At 43.5% G+C, this 18356-nt stretch overlaps 1 protein-coding gene across 1 annotated transcript in view; it reads left to right on the top strand.

The window, feature by feature from the left end:
* Positions 1-18356, top strand: part of SCAPER (S-phase cyclin A associated protein in the ER) — a 98988-nt gene that overhangs the window by 70450 nt on the left and 10182 nt on the right. Inside the window, exons 26-29 of the mRNA XM_088148389.1 lie at positions 6053-6282; positions 10090-10245; positions 13154-13391; positions 16339-16488. Of these exons, the coding sequence (XP_088004515.1) occupies positions 6053-6282; positions 10090-10245; positions 13154-13391; positions 16339-16488 (774 nt within the window). The remainder of the gene's footprint in view (positions 1-6052; positions 6283-10089; positions 10246-13153; positions 13392-16338; positions 16489-18356) is intronic.

Here is an 18356-nt window from a genome sequence, read left to right on the forward strand (position 1 = left end):
GGTTCTTAGGAAACCACAAGAGAGTTGGGAACATCTCCTCTTCTTTTTGCAGGTTCCTGGTGTGTACAGTTGACAATTCAAAAGAATCCTTGGGGGTTTAATTCGTTTGATGCCAACCCTCTGCCATTTTCTCCTTGACTCCTTGATTAGGAGTGGGTTCGGTGTGTTGCTGAACCCACTCCTAATAAACAGTGCATTCTCTTTGTTGGCTCCTGCTTCAAAAAAAATGACTTTTTTTTCCTGGCTTGGCCAGAAGGAGGCAGATTTCTTCCAAGTTCCAAGCGAGGGTCTTTTGCCAAGTTCTGAGATCTCTTGCCTTTGTCTCCATCGCAGTTGCAGATGACCCGTTTTTTGTCACATTCCCAGATTAAGGAATTCACCTCCTACCAGCTTTAGAGTTCTCAAGTGGGAGTTTGAGTTTTGGAGGCAGCACATCCCTGGCTTGAAGCCCACTTGTGGTAGCCGAAAAGCCCCAGAGAAGTTCCTTATGGCAAATTCCCTTCTTAGTAAGGGTGAAATGTTTCTGAAACAGCGCCAAGCACAAAATCTATCTCCAAAATGGGGTTAACCCAGTTCAGAGATGGCCAACTGGCAGTTGGTGGGGCAGTTCCAGTCCCCAAATCAATTCTATTTTGGCAGTAAGCCCTTTCAGTTCTGACACACTACCATATTTAGCAGGGGGTATGAAACAATCATTCAAATTTAACCCCCCAAAATTCCACATTTAGTGTTGTCTCTGTCCCAGATTCTGTGCGTAATGTCTCGCTGAGCTTACGTAGATGCACTTATTCCCCCAGTATTTGATGGACAGAAGACACATACAGGGGTTGTAGCTTTTGCTACTACCATGAAAACGTCTCCCTCCAGCCTTTCCTTAGAAAGCGTCACAGAACACGTGCCAGAGTTTTCATAACTGCAGTTCACGGTTGAAACAGATCTGTGAAAACTGAGACGCCGAATTCCTCATATTTTGGCACTAGATATTATTACCTAGCCCACTAAAATTGGTAGTATTTTTTTTCCTTCCACATTGCACAGAACAGTCCAGCCAACGTAGGAGAGGACTGTGCTGCCACTTGGAATTGCAAGCTGGAACTGCCCTGGCACCCGCCGTCAATTTTGCGATTGGGGCTTAGCAAACGTTGCTCTTTCTTAACTTTTTGCAGGGAAGTTTCCCCCGTCTGCCCTCCCCACCCCCATAACTCCTAAAGAGAACCCTGTAAATGAGTCTGGCAAAGAACCTTGGAAAAAAATAAATACATTATTTGGGGGGAGGGGTCCCTTAAGTTGGCGGAAGAAAGTACATGCGGTGTAGGAATGCTCATTCTTTTGTGTGCTAAAATAACCTTTGTGGACCACGAGAGATTAATTTCTTAATCGGGCACTCTCAAATAGATCAAAGGAGGGTTTCCAAATGGGTTGGAAAAATAAGAAGCTGAGCAAGCTGGCAAGGAATCTGAGCTGTTTCTGTACCTGAATCAGAGGTGTTTACCTACTTAGGTGCTTCCTCCCCTCTACTCGCCCACCCTGTGTTTTCCTGCCTGCTCGGAGTTCACAGATTCCACCACCTTTTCCACCCTAAGCCAGGAATCAAAATGAAAGAGAAGATCTGGATTCTCGCTTCCCTTGCTTTTACACACAGGATGGGAGGTCACTCCAAACTGGGGGCGAACCAAGCCGCTTTCACATTTTAAGTCTGATGGGCTGATTCTCTGAAGCTCTTTAGAACTGTTCCTACTAACGGGAGGAGATTCCCTGACTTTGTGGCCAGCGTAATCAATTGCCCATTGCTTCATTTCTTAATCTTGTTGTTCTTACAAGGAGCTTTGACCACCATGCATGATTGTTCCTCTCATCCCTAGTTTCAGCCTCACAGTCATCCTGTGAGGTAGGCTGGGATGAAAAAAACAAAATTAAATGACCTGAAATTACTACTACCACCGCACTTCATGGATCTGAACCAGAATCTGCTGGACACAGCACAGTATTTTTAACTTGAGGGGCTCGTTTTGGTGAACATATTTTCTCAACTGTGTCTCTTGCTCTAACTGAATCACAGAATTTGGTTTCTGTGCTTTTTCAGATTGCAAGTACCATTGAAAGGGCCACGTGTATATATTTTTGAGCAGTCACTGTTAATGAAACAAGTGGATTGCTGGCCATTGACAGAATTAAACTGCTCTGTTGCAAACACAGGCAGCCTCTGACCCTTCTCTCTCTCTCTCTCCTTCTCTTTTTTTCAATTTTTCCCTTAGCAAACTCCACCCTTTGGAAGTCCCCCCCCCCCCGACTTTGGTAACTTAAATTAACTCTGGAGCTAGAGGTGCACGTATCAAATTCCTGGTAGAAACCCATTATGGAAATTTGCTTTATAATCGGAGTCGTGCTTAAACGTTTTGAGAAACATGGCTTGCTTGAAGAGTCCTTACTGCTCCCCTCCCCTCCCCTCCCCTCCCCTCCCCTCCCCTACACACATACATTTCTTTAATTCTGCAGGGCTGGGAGCTAAAAGTTCTGTTTAGTCCTCACTGCCACCGCCCCGCCAGGTAAGACCACTAGCTTTATCTTCCCTTCCACGACTCCGGGTTTGGCCTCAACCCTGACCTCGGAAGACCACCCACCTGCGGAAGCAGCTCCCAGCCTCCCTGTTTAATTGTTCTGCTTTGTGCAAAGAGAGGAGCAGGCGTCTTCGCCGCACATTCTCTCCCAAAGTGCCCATTTTCAACAAATGGGTTTCTGTTCAGACAGGCCTGGGGCCTTTGTGTCTGCAGACACCGCAGGAGTCCCTCTGATTATGACAATAGGGGTTCAGCCACGATGGGAGATAACTGCCTAAGGTGTACAAGACGTCCCCCCAGGGCATCCTCCGTAGACGCAGACTTGGCTTTTAAGAAGAAAGGTAGTCACAAAACATTACCTGTGGCGGCAGTCTAAAGATTCTTAAGGTATAAAGCTGGGGATACATATTTTTAAAAGCAGCCTAGTATTTCTGCTCAGTGCTTCCATCTGTCATAAATTCACATGCAAGGCTTAAGGGTGGGTGCACATATGTTTATTCCAGATGTTGCAAGCCCAGGATACTCACTTGTTCCAGTTCTTGCTTTTTTCAAACTTTTGGAACCTGGGGCTCCTTCCCCATTGAGTCGAAGCTGAGCTGTGTCTGGAAGAGGCGAGACAAGCAGTGCATCTAAGCAACAAGCTTCTGGCTCAGCCTTCCCCAAAGCTGGTGTTCTCCAGATCTCCCTGTTGGCTGGGAATGATGGGCGTTATAGTGCAATAGATTTGGAGCAGCTCATAAGTAAGGGAGGCTGCTTTAGAGCCTGGTTTTTAAAAAATGCTTCCAGAGAAATCAGTGTCTAAAACTAGAACGTGAAATAGTGGGTGTGTGGGTGAGGATTTTTTTCCTGTGCAGTTGCTTTCTCTCAACAGGTTGGTTCATGCTAATGCCAAAAGAATGCATTTCTCTATTGCATAGAAGCACCGTTCGAAATATGTCATTGTTCTCCACTTTCCCACTCCCTCAAAGAGGCGGGCATTCAACAAACAGCCTCTGAAGGATATTGGGAAGAAAGAGCGTGATAATAAGAAATTCCCTTAAACGTTCTCCTCCTACTACCTGTAATAGGACTTCCTGTTTACTGTCAAGATCAAAGAACTAGGAGGATCTATACAGGACTAGTCTGTCAGACAGTATCTGTTTCCTAAAAATAAGCACCCTCTTCTTCCTTCCAGCCTTCAGTAACCCTCCAACTGTGATTCTTTGTTCACTTGTTCATATTATCCAATGTTTTCTCCTTGGGCCCAGCTTGAAGAGATGGAGTGGCATCCATTGGCCAATAACCATCACCCTTCAATGCTGATTTAAGCTAGCTACATCCAACCATAGCTCTACTGTAGTTTCTTAACAGGCCAGTTTTGCTACTCGGGAGTTCAACAGAAGAACTGTTGGCCTCTTAAGGAAATACCGCAATTGGCTTCCAAATTGTAGCATTTGACTTGTTCATTGAAGAGGTGTTTGTCTCCGAAGAACTATTCATCCATGCAACTGGACAATCAAAGTCACTAGGAATTAACCCAGGTTTGTCTAAATTACTGGAAGTAACATGATATTCTTTCTTCCAGGGTTATCAAGTAGTTTCAGCTTGCCTACTCTTCAGTTCAGCATCATGTACGTAAGGAGAATATTATTTCTCCCTACAAGATGCTGAAGTCTTCTTCTCACTTCCTAACTTGGCTGATCACCAGGAACAGATGATGACAATGAATTTTAAGTACTAACTCAAGGCACAGAGCTAATCAATAATGTAAAAAAAATGAGCATGTTGTTTTTTGTCTCCAAGTGTTACCCTATTCCCTCGAGAAGGATACAGCGCTGAACTATGCAACAGCTGCATTTTACGATCTCACTCTTGTGCAATTAAAATGAAGGCTTTCCCGGTGAAATCATTGTGAAATTGGCTTTTATCGTTCAGGTCTGGGTTGAAAATGCAAAGTTATGTGTTTTGGATACTCACGCTACAGTTCCATTGAGTCTTTCCCAGTTGGACCACCTTCTCTGGATTAGACTGAAAGCCTACTGCTGAGATATTATTCATTTATCCTGATTATTACAATCACTATTTAAATATGGCAGACTGTCAGGAGAAGATATTAAGACAATCATTATAAAAACTGTAAGAACATCCCTACCTATTAGAGAAGCCAAGGTGCACTGTATTTTTCAGGGGAAGACCCCTGGGCTTTGAGAGACATGCTGGAGATCACATTCTCAAAAAAAGTAGGTGGGGTCAGGATAATAAAGTGTGTGGAGCTAGGGCAAAAACTAAGTAGCATTCAGTAGCATGCAGCTTCCATTTAGCTGTTATGTCCAGTTGCCATTGAGAAGGCTATGTTTCCATCTGAATTCACTTAACCCCTTCTAAATCCATCTCAGCCATCACCAATTTGGATGCAAAATTGTTTTTTTCTGTTCTAGAATTCTAGAATCAGAGAATTCCTGAGTACATCTTTTCTGTTCTGCATCTCTCCCCAGTCAGTTTCCACTGGTTGAGCCCAAATGTAAGAGAAGGGAGAATTGTTCTCCACCCATGCCTTAGCATTCCAAAGCCTTCTAGATGCAACTCAACTTGGAGTGCCTCCTTTTATATGTTTAAGCAGTGCACATCAAATAGCAACTGATTCTCCAAGTTCAGCCACAAATCCTCTACGTCAACATCAGCAGATGCTAGCCTAAAGTTCCCAGAGGAATAGGCTTAACATCTGTCAGTACTAGAATTAGGCTTCTAATCTAAGCCTAGATTCAGCCGCAGCTTCTAGCTGGACTGGTCCATGTGAAGAAGAAACCACCTCCAGAACTCAAGCCATGCCTAAAGCCACCTTTGCAGATTTCACAACTGAAGCACTACTGAATAAACAAGGGTGAAGAGAGTAAGAGGGAAGGCCAACCAACCGGAAGAGGAAATACTTAACCCTGCTTTTTTTCCTTGGCTTGATTTAATCTAATCCCTTGAGCATGTTCAGAGGTTGGCCAACAAGATACACAAAAAAGCAGACATTTAGTAGGAAATGTTAAAATAAGGTTTTTGAAAATACAGGAGAATCCCCCATCTTAATCATCCAGGAACTTTGCTTTGAACAAATCCTACTCCATTGGATCAACTTAAAGAAAAGTTACATATGGAAGCTTGTACAGTAATTCATTCCTGATCATTTGTGAGCTGAATTGTTTCTGTGTGTAAGCCATACACCTAGAGAGGGTTGTTATAGTCAAGTCAAATTAATTGGTATATAATCATAAGAAATTGGATAAACAAAAAGGCGGCAAAGAATAGGACAAGTTCTCAGGGGGTTAGTTGACATTAAGCTGAGGAAGTTGCAGAATGTTTTAACTATCAAAAGCTCAAACAGTGGAAAAGAAAATGCTCTGTTGTTATGAAAGTTATAATTTAAGGATGAGGTCTAATTTATTGGCAAAATAATGGAGGGGAACATTCTGAACATTGTGTGTGTGTTGAGGTAGATTTATTCTGTGCTGTATTGTACTTGTGTGTAGGTATATGTCCCAGATGATCATAATGCTACCTCAGGAAGAGCAATTAACAAACAAGTCTTTGAAGGTCTAATAACTGGAGTGCTAAGAATCTTGGCTGTGGTGTTTGGATGTCTGATGTCCAGTGTACCTAACAGTAATAACCAGATCTGTGCACCAAAATTGATTCAAGAAATGAAAAACAAGACCTCACAAGCTGAAGTTTTTAACAACAGGATACAAGATCTAATCAGGTAAGAGACCAATCCGTTGTCCCTAACATGTGTCTTTATTCCAACCTCCCCAATCGAGTGCCTTCCAGAGGGGTTGTGACTACAATGCCCAGAATTCCATTGGTTGAGCTGTTTTGGTATTCTTGAGTTGTTGTCCCAACCCTTTTGGAAGGTACTACGTTGGAGAAGATTGGGCAAATGAAGTCCTTCATAAGACTGTTGGGACCATTTGCCACCTCCTCTCTTGGAAGTGTTTTATCCATGGCTATATCATCAGCCTTCGTTTGAAGGAGAGCTGAGAACAAGACAGTTTTCTCCTTTGGTGAAGCTGTGGCCAACAGATTGTTGATTCCTCCCTTCTCATCACAGAAGACAAAAGGCCCATCCTTTGGCTGAGGTGAGACCTCATGATACATTACCTGTATCATTTAGCTCCTCAGAAGCATCTGCAGTGACCACAGTCCCTGAATTAGCTCTTCCCTCCTTGTCCCTTTTCCCCTGTGTTTATTAAATAACAGGCCTTTATTTTAGATGTGCTGTATTGAGGTCTGTGAGCAGAAACACAGTGTATAAATGTAGGAGACAAATTAGGAGTTCTCATATCCTGCCAGGCAATCAGTCCATACTGCTGAGTAGTCCATACTATAACTTTTGGTAGATCTCCAAGCTCGAATCCTAACCTCTCTTTCTGAATCTACTAACTGAGATCCTTTTAATTGAAGATGCCAGAAAGTGAACCTCTGAACCCTGACCCATCTTCTTGAATTAGATCCATTGGCCTTCCAGCCTACACTCCAAATCCCAAATCGAAACAGAACCCTAAAGAACATTCTTCCAAATAATGCTGAAAAATAAGGGTCACCTTGTTCACGTTGCCCAATTAAAAACATGTATCAAAAAAACATCCAGAACGAAGCAAAAAAGAGTTGGACTTCTCTTGGATTTTAAATCGCTCATCAGCATTCTCTCCTTGAAGCCTCTGTGTCTAGCAAAGTTATTCTAACCTGTAATGCATGTCCTGTACCTTCCAAGTTGTTACACAAAATGAATTTCCAGTGGCCTTAATTAGAATGAGCTGCACACTCTTGGCTCCCTGCTGTCCACGCTTGTTTTCTTGTTACTCACAGTTGCATCTCCTTTAAGAGACAGTCAGTTCTTGATTGGATCAAGCAGTCCTTGATCTTTATGGTTAATTGAAATTAGCCTCTGATAAGCCACTATGTAAAAAAGCCCTCTTACGGCGAGTTCTACAACAAGCTGGTCCTTCAGTCATTGGTTTCAGACAGGACAGAGGATGTCCATCAGAAGTAAACAGACTAAAAGTAAAGATTGTGTCTCAGTGGGAGGGAAAGAATAGGTCCTGGGTTCAGGCCACAACTTCATCAAGCAACCTATTAGAGGACCAGTGGGCTCAATCAGTATGGTTTCCTGCCAGGGATATTCCAGGTCTTTCTTTGGTTTTTCATTCTAGAGCAGTATTTCTCAACCTTGGCCACTTGAAGATGTGTGGACCTCAACTCCCAGAATTCCCCAGCCAGCATGGCTGGCTGGGGAATTCTGGGAGTTGAAGTCCACACATCTTCAAGTGACCAAGGTTGAGAAATACTGTTCTAGAGGAACCAGACTGGACTCTCCCTTTCTGGACAAACTCAGAAAGTTGTCCTTCAGATTTTGCAAAAGTTTGATGATGGTGACTTCATTCATATTTCAAAATACGTTCATAAAATGTGCCTTCTTACTTTTAACAGCGAATGCATTCGGAACTGCCTTTTCTTTTTTTTTTTAATGAATTCAACAATCTATATTCAAAGATGAATTTCTGCAATTTTTTTTTAAATTGCAGATTTGTGCAGAAATTGGTCAGGACACTCTTGCAGACAATCACACGTGAAAGTGGTGTGCCCATTCCTGTTTTCTAGTCTCCTGTCTAATTTGTTTTGCGCTGCTACAGATCGTATAAATCTTTCTAGGGCTAAACCTAGGGGTGCTAAGCTCTTAAACTCATATCAGCATCTAGTCCAACATGCAACTCATTTATATGGAAGAGTAACACTACTATAAGAAGGTGACACACTTCCACAGTTGGTGTGTATTCCTCCTCTTTCCAAACAGGTTTTTCAATTAGTGTGAAATTTCAGACTGTTGCGTTTTCCAGTTCAGAGGTTACTTATTGATATTTTTACCCAGCAGATATTTGACACTGACTAGACCAAGCACATGGATGTTCTCCCAGCCCAGGTGGTGCCTAAGAATTAAACTTGGCTTTCCACTTGAGAAAATTTCAAGAATCTGATTCTCAGGAAGGAATGAAAGGCATGTTGATGACAAAGTTGGATGATTGGAAGAAATCTTCAGACAAAGAAGTCCCCCAATTAGCTATAGCTATTCTCTTCCTAATTGCTTTATCAAGTATTTATTGCATGGATTTGGAAAATCTGTGCATATTACAAATAGATATTACAAACCTATTAAGCATGTATGCTTATTTCTGCTGGCAAAAAAAATGGGGATTTTTTGCCAACCAAACCAAGCAAATGTCCAAAAAACCCAACATCTAATTCCATATAGAGCCAGTATTGCTAATAGAGTTTGAGTTATATTATCATGAGATTATGTCTGTCTGTTGCACCTTTCAGCCTTCGTGTTCTCCATGATTTTGCTTATGCTAAAAAGTAGCAGAGAGAAAAAGTTAGTATTAATCTTTAGCTGTGGTCAAACTATATTTATTCAAAAACAAAGGAAGATATTTCATTTGTCTTGAAATATAGGAATGTACCTACATGAAGGTGTATTGGTTACAATACAAACAACAGTAACAGCATTTGATAATGGGCAATTTTCTACTGATCTGAATTAATTTAAGCTTGATATTTACTTTTATTTGGATATGTTTATTACAATCACTGTCCAGCATTTTAGACAGTTTTCTAAAAGGCTTACAGAGCTTAGGTTAAGATACATAAACATTTACTTTCTAGATAATTGATTGTAATAAACTGGACCAAATTAAAATACAGTATAAATACAAATAATACTAAAACGTTTAAATGCTTAAAACTAATTCTCTAAATTATAAAACAACCTTATGAAAAAAAATACTAAAATATTACACTGCTATCCTGCCTTTTTTATATACATTGGTCAACTCAAGGCAGCAAACAGACCTAATACTCTTATCTCCTATTTTTTTCCTACGCCAACAACCCTGTGAGGTGGATTGGGCTAGGAGAGAGTGAATGGCCCAAAGTCACCCTACCAGCTTCCATGCCTAAGGAAGGGCCTGGAACTCAGAATCTTCTGGGTTCTAGGCCAGCACATTAACCACTACACCAAGCTGGCTTCTCTAAACTAAACTACTGTGAATATGTGTGCATGAATGGCTGGCTGGCTGGCTGGCTGGCTGGCTGGCTGGCTGGCTGGCTGGCTGGATGGATGGATGGATGGATGGATGGATGGATGGATGGATGGATGGATGGATGGATGCCATTGGTAGTGGTTAAAATGCTAAACTAGAGTAGGGAGCCCCAGGTTTTAGTCCTCCCTAAGTCAGAGAAGCTGACTGGGTGATTTTGGGCCAGTCACCTTCTTTCAGCCCTTGACTGAGAAGCTGAAAAACTTCTATCTATCAGCCCTCACTGGATCAGCATGGTACATTATGGTCCATTACCTTCAATGAGGCCTTCATCTTGCAATGGATTGATTTGGGATGATGATGATGATGATGATGATATGAAGTTGATATATGAATGGGGCAGGATTGAGCCATAGAGAGAAGATGACCTGCACTGATGACATTTTTTTGTCTTCTTCTTTCTCCTCCTTCGCTAGCTACATGGTGAACATTGGATTAATTGAAAAGCTGAGCTGCTGCTTTCTCTCTATCCAAGGCCCAATTGATGAAACACCCAAAACAGCTGCTTTCTTGCAGAACTCCACAGCAGCCTTGCATGGAATGTGTCAGCTGTGTTTCACTGTCAATGGCAGGCAAGTGGTGGTGGTGGTGGAGGTGTTTTTAGCTGTCATTTTGTCTGATGGTTGTCTTTGCATGAGAAAAGCAAAGCCCGTTTTGCAAGCGCAGATGTCCTAACTTCCCAACGTGGAGAAGAGTAGCCCTGAAATGCGACCCCTTAAGCCACTGCAAAAATATTTGCTTTGAAAGGCATGTCTGGAATGACAGGTTGGAAGAGACTGAGGCCTGGGCGTGTGTCTCTGCCGCAGGCAGCCTGGGTAAGCCACAAGTGGTGGGGCGCAAAGACACCAGACGAATCTCTTAGCTCGATTCCTTGTTGGGGCCTTAGAAGAAGCAGAGGGAGCCTCAAAGGAAAACTAAACTGGGAAGCAAGTCGCTCAAAACTTCAGGATCCCAGAACGGTGCAAAAAAGCAGACATTGAGGAAAAAGTGTAAGAACGAACAGAAAATCAGGGGGAAACCCCCCCCCGAAAATATAGAAAGGGATGTCTGCTGCAAACCATTTAGATTTTAGACTTTTTTGATGAAGGCTTATGAACTGTATTCCTACAGCAGCCTTCATAAAAAACAGTTGTACCATTGCATATGGGGGAGGCCATCCCCGCTAATCGCGCAGCTTACATTCCAAGGTCTACTCACACCATAGAGATTTGCATAGAAGGACACTAGCTGGGTGAAATGTGCATAGCCATTTTTCTTCTTGCACTGGCAGGGTCTTAATACTGATTTAACCAGGGAGTTTGTTTTTTTTCTTTCAAAGTGATTCTTTAGTATTAGTTAATAATAAATATGTGATGCACTTAAAAACATTAGGCCCTGTGCTAAACTTCTGCCATGCAAGAACCTTATTTATAGCTCAGTCATGCCTGCTTGGGCTTCACAGAGTTGTTGTAAAAGGAAATGCCCTGGGGGAAGACCATGCCTGTTGCTCCAAACTCTTTGGAACAACTACAAGTTATCTCTCTCCATCCGTCCATCCATGTTTGGATCTGCTTGTTTGGATCTGCAAAGGAAGTCTCACCCTTCAGAAAGGTCATTCCTACTTCTCCACTTTTCCACGTATCCTTAAGTCTTTTAATTCTTTTAACTCCAAACACCTACTGGATGGCTGAGAGGAAACAGAAATTTGGCTTTCTCCATGTGGGGCGGGGTTGGGAGCATTCAAGATTTGTTGGTGGCTTCTACATTTCTCATCAGCCCCAGGGTTGCTAGGCTTGCGGCACTTCAGATCAGAAACCTGTTTCCCAAACCCCGTGAAGTTAAAAGAGTTGAGTTTATTATTATGAGCCCTGGAAAAAAATATGATGAATTATACAACGGATGCCAGCACTGGAGGCTATATTTCTTCCTGAGCCCCGTCTAAGGATTGGTGATGTCAGAACATTCCGAAATGGTTTCACATCAAATCTTATAACATTTTTGTGATGATGCCTATAAAATAGGCTGATGGTAAATGACAGGTCATTGGAAAGTTGTGATGGTGCAGAAAAGTCTCACCCCACTAATCACACGCTTACAAGACACACAGCTACGAGTTGAACCCCTGTCAGTATACAATCCAGAGGTGGAACTGTTGGCTCTCTGTTGATGGAATCTGGTACGGGTTTTTTTTTCCCTTGCGCAAAAGGAGAGAAAGAAAGGTCGGGTCGAAAGGATACAGAGGGATCTAGACTTCTCTGTACTGTATTTTATTGCATTAATTAAGTTAATGTCTGGTTTGGCTGCTTGGTGGCCAATAAAATCGAAGCAGCAGCTTGAGATCGGGTTGTTCTGCTGTCCACTGCCAAGAGAGTCCTATTCAGCAGATGCGGCAATCTGCCGGTGAAAATATAAAGCTTGGTGAACAAACAAGTGGGAAACCCATAGTGGTGGGTTTTTTGTCTGCTTTGCTGTCCCCCAAAGCATCTGTAAGTCACCCAAAAGGGGAACATGCCTGTGACAGTCACTTATATATTCAGCAGCCTATCGTGAGTGCAGCTGACTTATTTACCGGAAGGGGCACGAGCCTTTTCAAACATGTTTCAATGATTTTTTTGGACCACATTAGAGAGATAAGCGGTGGGCTTGGTTAAGCCCGTGTTGGTCTTGGGTGCGGTTCAAAAAGGTTGAGTTTCCCCTGAAATCCCCAGGATACAAGGACCTTCTGTGGTGTCACATCCCTGTTAGCGTTTGCTGTTGTTTTAATCCATAGCTAGCTCTTCGCAGGGAAGAATTCTGTGTGGGTTGTGGAATGCCCCACCCGCTGCAAGAAAGAGCTTTGAATTTGAATTCCATGAGCTCGATGGGCCAAGCAGAGGGATGCATCTAAACCCTGGAGTAGAATTGACCCCCAATTTTCCAACCACTGCCTGGACTCTATTTTATTAAATAAAATAAATAGATTTTATTAAGTCGCTTCAGTATCACTTCTGAGCTGTGCTACCATCAGGTTGTGGGGGTTATTTATCTCATGGATAAGGATAAGAACAAAGTGGCATAACTTGTCTCAAAAAGTGTGAATCTCGAGAGAGAGTGGCAATATATGCGTTTGTGTGTTGTGTGTATATACACACGCAACGCGCACACACATACACACTCTTGCCTGTTTACTAACATCGCCTTTTGGCGAGGGGTGTTTTTAAACCACGTTCAGAAGGCCATCGTTCTTCCACTGTTTTAAAAGTCCAGAAGTTTATTTTGGTAAATCATCTCCAAGCGTTGCTGAACAACAACTCCCAAGAGCCTCCCTATTGGCCAGGCTGGTTGTGACTGCTGGAATTCTAGTACAGAAACATCTGGAGGGCATGTCTTCACTCAGTTTGGACTCTTCTGTTAGATGTTGTTTCTCTGTTGCATTTTTTAGCCAGAAATAAACTTTGCTGCCGGCAAAAGCAGAGCTTCTGGTTGACTTGCAGAATGATCTTGTACCCCTTTCTTCAGCAGGTCAGGAAGCATCTTTGCTGATGCCCATCAGGATCCCACGGGGCTGACGGCAGCTTTCGAGGCCACAGACCTGGTGGGCGTCCTGCACATGCTGTACTGCGTCCTCTTCCACGGCACCCTCGTAGACCTGAGCGTGACCAGCCCCAAGGAGAGTTTCACGGCAAACACCATCCAAGTGGCTCTCCAGAGTTTACGCTTCTTCAATAGCTTTGCTCTGCTTGATCTGTCAGCTTTTCAGGTAATATTTGTCCAAGCACCCACACTAGCGGTGAAGTGCCCTTGCACACTCCCTCTGCTTCCACGCGTGTGACAATTCCGAACTGCCTCTTCTAACTGATTGGCCAACGACGGCCCACTCTCACTCTTGAGATCCACAACAGCTAGCCAGAGTTTCAGCTGGGCCACCTGATTTCCTGACTGCTCATCTCCGTAAAGCTCAGCCATGATCTGAATTATGTTGGATGCTGGATGAACATTAGGAAGTAACCTGTGGGGTAGCTAACTGTAGTGGTTTGTTGCTAAAGAATTGTTTATTTAGATTCTTCTCTGATTCCCCACTACAGTTATAAATTTAGTAGAGAGTCTTCACAGGAGCTGTTTTTTTAAAAAGCGTTTTGATTTTGGATTGCAAGAATCTCTCTTTCCTCTCTTCTCTCTCTCCCACACCACGACTCAGAGGCATTGATCCAGCTGGACGTTTCTAGCCCATTTTGCAGAAGACGCATGTTTATTTTCACTTCGTATTAGGGTGTCTGCATTTCTTTAAATTTAGCAGTCGGTAGCTTTCCCCTCTTCATTATTTTACTTAAAAACTGTCGGTTGAACATTTACGGCCAAGGTAACCATTTCCCGAAGGGCTCAAGTCCAAAAAAGTAGGCCATGTAAAAAATTTCAGTGGCAACCTTTGTCAGGATATCATCCGTTTATCTTGAGCATCTCAACAGGGAGAAGAAGCCGTGCAGGATACTGAATCACCATCAAAACTGGTTGTAGAGGAAATGTGCAGTTCCTCGGGGGGGGGAAGAATGTTAATGTTTATATACAGTCTTTGGTGCCCCAGGCCACTTGTTATCAGAGGAGGCTATAAACACAGAGCACTTGGATGGGAACATGGTTGTGGAAAAAGGACTCTCTCCAGGAAGATGTCGCCACATAATCTCCAGTAGTAAATGGCTCGGGGGGGGCAGAGGGCACAGGCCTTTAGGGGCATCATGGCATGGCTGTGCCCAGCCTTCCAATGTATTTCAGCAATGCTTGGGCAACTTCTTGGCATCTGGGAGGCATCTAGCCAGAAGTAAGCCTAAACTATTAGAGTCCCTTCTTGGATTTAGGCTTGTAAACTAAACAGATGGCAGAAAAGGCAAGAAAGAGGAGGAGGGAAGAGGAACTCAGTGCCAACTCAGGCACCCACAATACAAAGAGAAGACACACTCATGAGAGAGGAAAATTCTTGAACTTCCACCACCATCTACTCTTCCTCCTCCTCCTCCTCCTATGTGGTGCCTCCAGAAACCGTGCCCATCTGCTCCTGCCAGTAGGTACCGTGGGAGTCAGGTGACTTGCCATCCCAGCCTGGAGGTCCAGTTACATGATGAATTTTGGACTAGCGTGGATTCGCTCTTCTCCATATATTTTTAACCCATGGTCTGCCAAACTAAATAACCGAGAACCAGTCCCATGTGCACAGTGGATCTTTTCCCACAGAGAGGCTGCTCCATTCCAGTGGCCAGACTTTGATGTTCCTTCCTCCTGCATCGCTTCTCCCCTCTGACCCCGCGTCACTTTTTCTGGCTGACATGTTTATTAAATAAAGCCTGCAGGCTGCACCGATAAAGTGGCCTTATCCTGAATCGCTCTGCCGTAACCTGCCTGTTTTTCTCCTCCCACGGCCAACGCACATTAAACTCTTCAGCTAGCAAGGATTTTCTCCTTTTGCTTATGTCTTGCCAAACCATGACATTTAAAAGGGTTGCTCTTTGCAAGTGGGTGATCGAGGGGGGGGGGAATAAGTTTGGAGTCGTGCAAGCGGGGGCAGAATGGCCATCCGCTCCCTGGCCCTGCAGACTTCTGGGGAGAGGAGAAAAGGGCCAGGCAAGTTTACAGATGCAGCCGCAGCCCATCCATCAAGCTATGTGCAAGCCATAGTGGCTGGGAGGTGGTGTCGGTGTGCACACAGCGGGCTTGATTGGGCGTTGAAAAGCAGCCAGGTCAATAATCTAGCATGGCCAGGTCGGAAAAGACCAAGGGACAGACCGATTGCACAGAGTTTCAAAACTGATAAACTAGTGGGAACCCAGCTCCATGTAGGAGAATATATCAGTGTAATGAGCTGATATTAATTTCAAGCAATAATAATGCACCATCAGTGTCTATAGCTTCCCAGAGGTCACTCCCTGCCACCAGGAATTTGAAATTCCTCATAGCAGGAGCGTCAAAGAAAGGGAAAAGAGACAAAGGCAGGAGTAAATGGAGAATGTGTTTGAGTGCATGCATTTGGGCTTCATTAAAACAAGCTGTAGCTGCCAGGATGAGTACATAAATCAATCTCAGCTTCTATTCAATGCACACATACACGTTTTCTTGTCTATAGATTATGCCGTTGGTGAAATTCAACATGGTTTTGTCCTTTGTTAATACTGTTTTTTCACTGAAAATTTGATTACTTAAAATTAATTTTAATTTTAATACTTAATTTTATTACTTCCGACAGTAATAAATGAGTCTGATTAAGCTGAGGGTTGGAAACCCTTTGTACAATCTGTGGGCAGATTTTCAGTCAGCCCATTTAAGGAACGTTGGGCTGAAAAGGGAATATATATATTGAAAGGATTCTGTGCTGGTCTATGACCGTAATAAAGATTTGATCTGATCTGATCTGATCTGATCTGATCTGGTTTGATTTCAAAGGATTCTCTTCTGTTTCTTAATTTTACAGATTCTTAGTTTGGGAATCTAATAGCACCTGAGATACCAAGTCCTCTTGGTATTGGCAAGCTCTTCCCCAATTGCCCCGAACATCCGTAACATCTTTTTTCTGGCATGTTGGGGTGGAAATCACAAAAAATAGAGAGTAGGCCCTAAGTAGGCTGCACCTATTTTAGAAAACAAACTCCACAGCGATCCTTGGATTCAGCTGGATGTTTGCAGAAGATGCAGTTACGTTTCTCTCTTTTTCCTTTCTCCAGTCCGTGGTTGGCGCTGAAGGACTCTCCCTCGCATTCAGGCACATCATCAGCTCCTTGCTATGGCACTGTTCCCACCACACCTGCGAAGTGCTGCTCCACGAAGTCATTGTGTGTGTGGGCTACTTCACCGTCAACCATCCAGACAACCAGGTAGGGAGACCCGTTTAGAAGTCTTTAGCCTCTCTGGGTTCCCAACTCTGATTCCCAAATCCAGACTTTAAAGTGTCTTATCCAGGATGTAACAACCGCTTTGCTTTTATCTGTGGGATCTTTTCCATATCACTGCCTGGGCTGTTCGTTTTTCTTTCTCTCGCTGTTCCTTTTCAATCGGAAAATGTATTGGTTTGCTTAAACATTGCAACAAATGGAGTGGCCCCTTCCTGCAACTATACATTCAAGAATTCAGAAGTCTCACCGGGTTTTTTTCGAAACCTCCCGGAGCATCGCTGTATCTTCAGCAAACGGCACGGAGCACCATGTGCTGCTCCATTAGGAACAGGAGCCCCCTGACAATCCAGCTAGCCAGGTATTCTCTGGATGTGATTAGCAGCAGCTCTGCGAGGTTTTAGACATGGATCTTCCTCGACTTAGCTGAAGGTATCAGGTTTGCATCTGAGGTCTTTTGCATCCGTAGGCATCATCGGTGGGGGCAGGGGAAAGCGGAGGGGGACAAATGGCAAAACGTGTGGCGTGACATCATGATGCAAAGCCCATGATTGATGTATTTGGAACACAAGTATGAAAGGCCAGATTGTCCTCATGGTTTGTCGTGGACGTCTACTTTTGCATCCAACCAGGTTAAATTGTCACGACGGTTTCCAATCAAAAAGAGGATGTCTGCTGTGAACTATATAAGAAACTAGTTACACCATTGCTCTGTCTAGGGCAGTGTTTCTCAGCCGTGACAACTTGAAGATGTGTGGACTTCAACTCCCAGAATTCCCCAGCCAGCCATGCTGGGAGTTGAAGTCCACACATCTTACAGTTGTCACAGTTGAGAAACACTGATCTAGGGCTTTCTGGAAGCAGCTGTCCAGGGATATAACATGGTTTTTTTACAATCATACCTGGATATGCAGGAATTGAACTTGGAAATATTCTGCACACCAAGTCAGTGCTCTCTCCCTGAGTCACATCTCCTGCCAGGCGGCTCCAGCAGCTGGTGGGAACTTCACGGTCAGTGCTGTGTTCTCATTCATACCATTCCTTTGGGGGGAAAGGAGATTCAGCTTCCTTTCATTCCCTAGCTCACAACTGGGGGAGGAATTTACCCCCATCCCACAAAACCTCACTACCTGCCTGTTTGTCAGAACCCAGCCTCAACATTTTATTGCCCACCATTAAGCCTATTGGCTTAACAGGTCCCAGGATACCATCGGTGGGCACGGAAGAGAACTCTGGGCAATAAGAATAATGCTTCAGCCACACTTATAAATAACTAAGCCAACTGGTGGCTTTACAAAAGGGTTACAGTTTCTTAATTAAAAATATTGCTGTTAATTAACGGACTGCTTGCATCTTGTGACACTTTGGGCGGGGGGCTCTCTTGCTCTCTGATCTAATTAATAAACACAGTGGTTGTTGGCAACTGTTGATCTCATTTGCATTTTATATTGGACAGTTGAATGGGGTCTGATAATTAAATTAACATGAATGACAGATGAGTTGGTTTCCTCCACATTGCCGCACTGGGAATTTTTAAAAAGAGCAAAGAAAGAAACCTTTGCATATTCATTTTTACAAGGGAGTATTTTTAATCTGGCCAATCCTTGCAATTGGAAGTTCTTGGACCCATGGTTTTCCATGGAGGGGGCGGGCACTGGACAAAGATGTTTGGCACAGGTAATTTGTCTCCTGGTGCTCCAAATTATAACTCTGACAGTATCACGTTTGGCGTATAAGACCTGGCTTTGTCAGCTTGTGTGGGGCAACAAAAATCTTAATCCTGGGAGTGGCTGGCACCCTGATGATGCTCCCCGAGCTACTTGCCAATTAACATCAACTCTTGGACTATATTT

Source organism: Python bivittatus, unplaced genomic scaffold (genome assembly GCF_059951505.1).
Source record: "Python bivittatus isolate LINGU-HERP-01145 unplaced genomic scaffold, Pbiv_v1 ctg000530_np1212, whole genome shotgun sequence".
NCBI lineage: Eukaryota > Metazoa > Chordata > Lepidosauria > Squamata > Pythonidae > Python > Python bivittatus.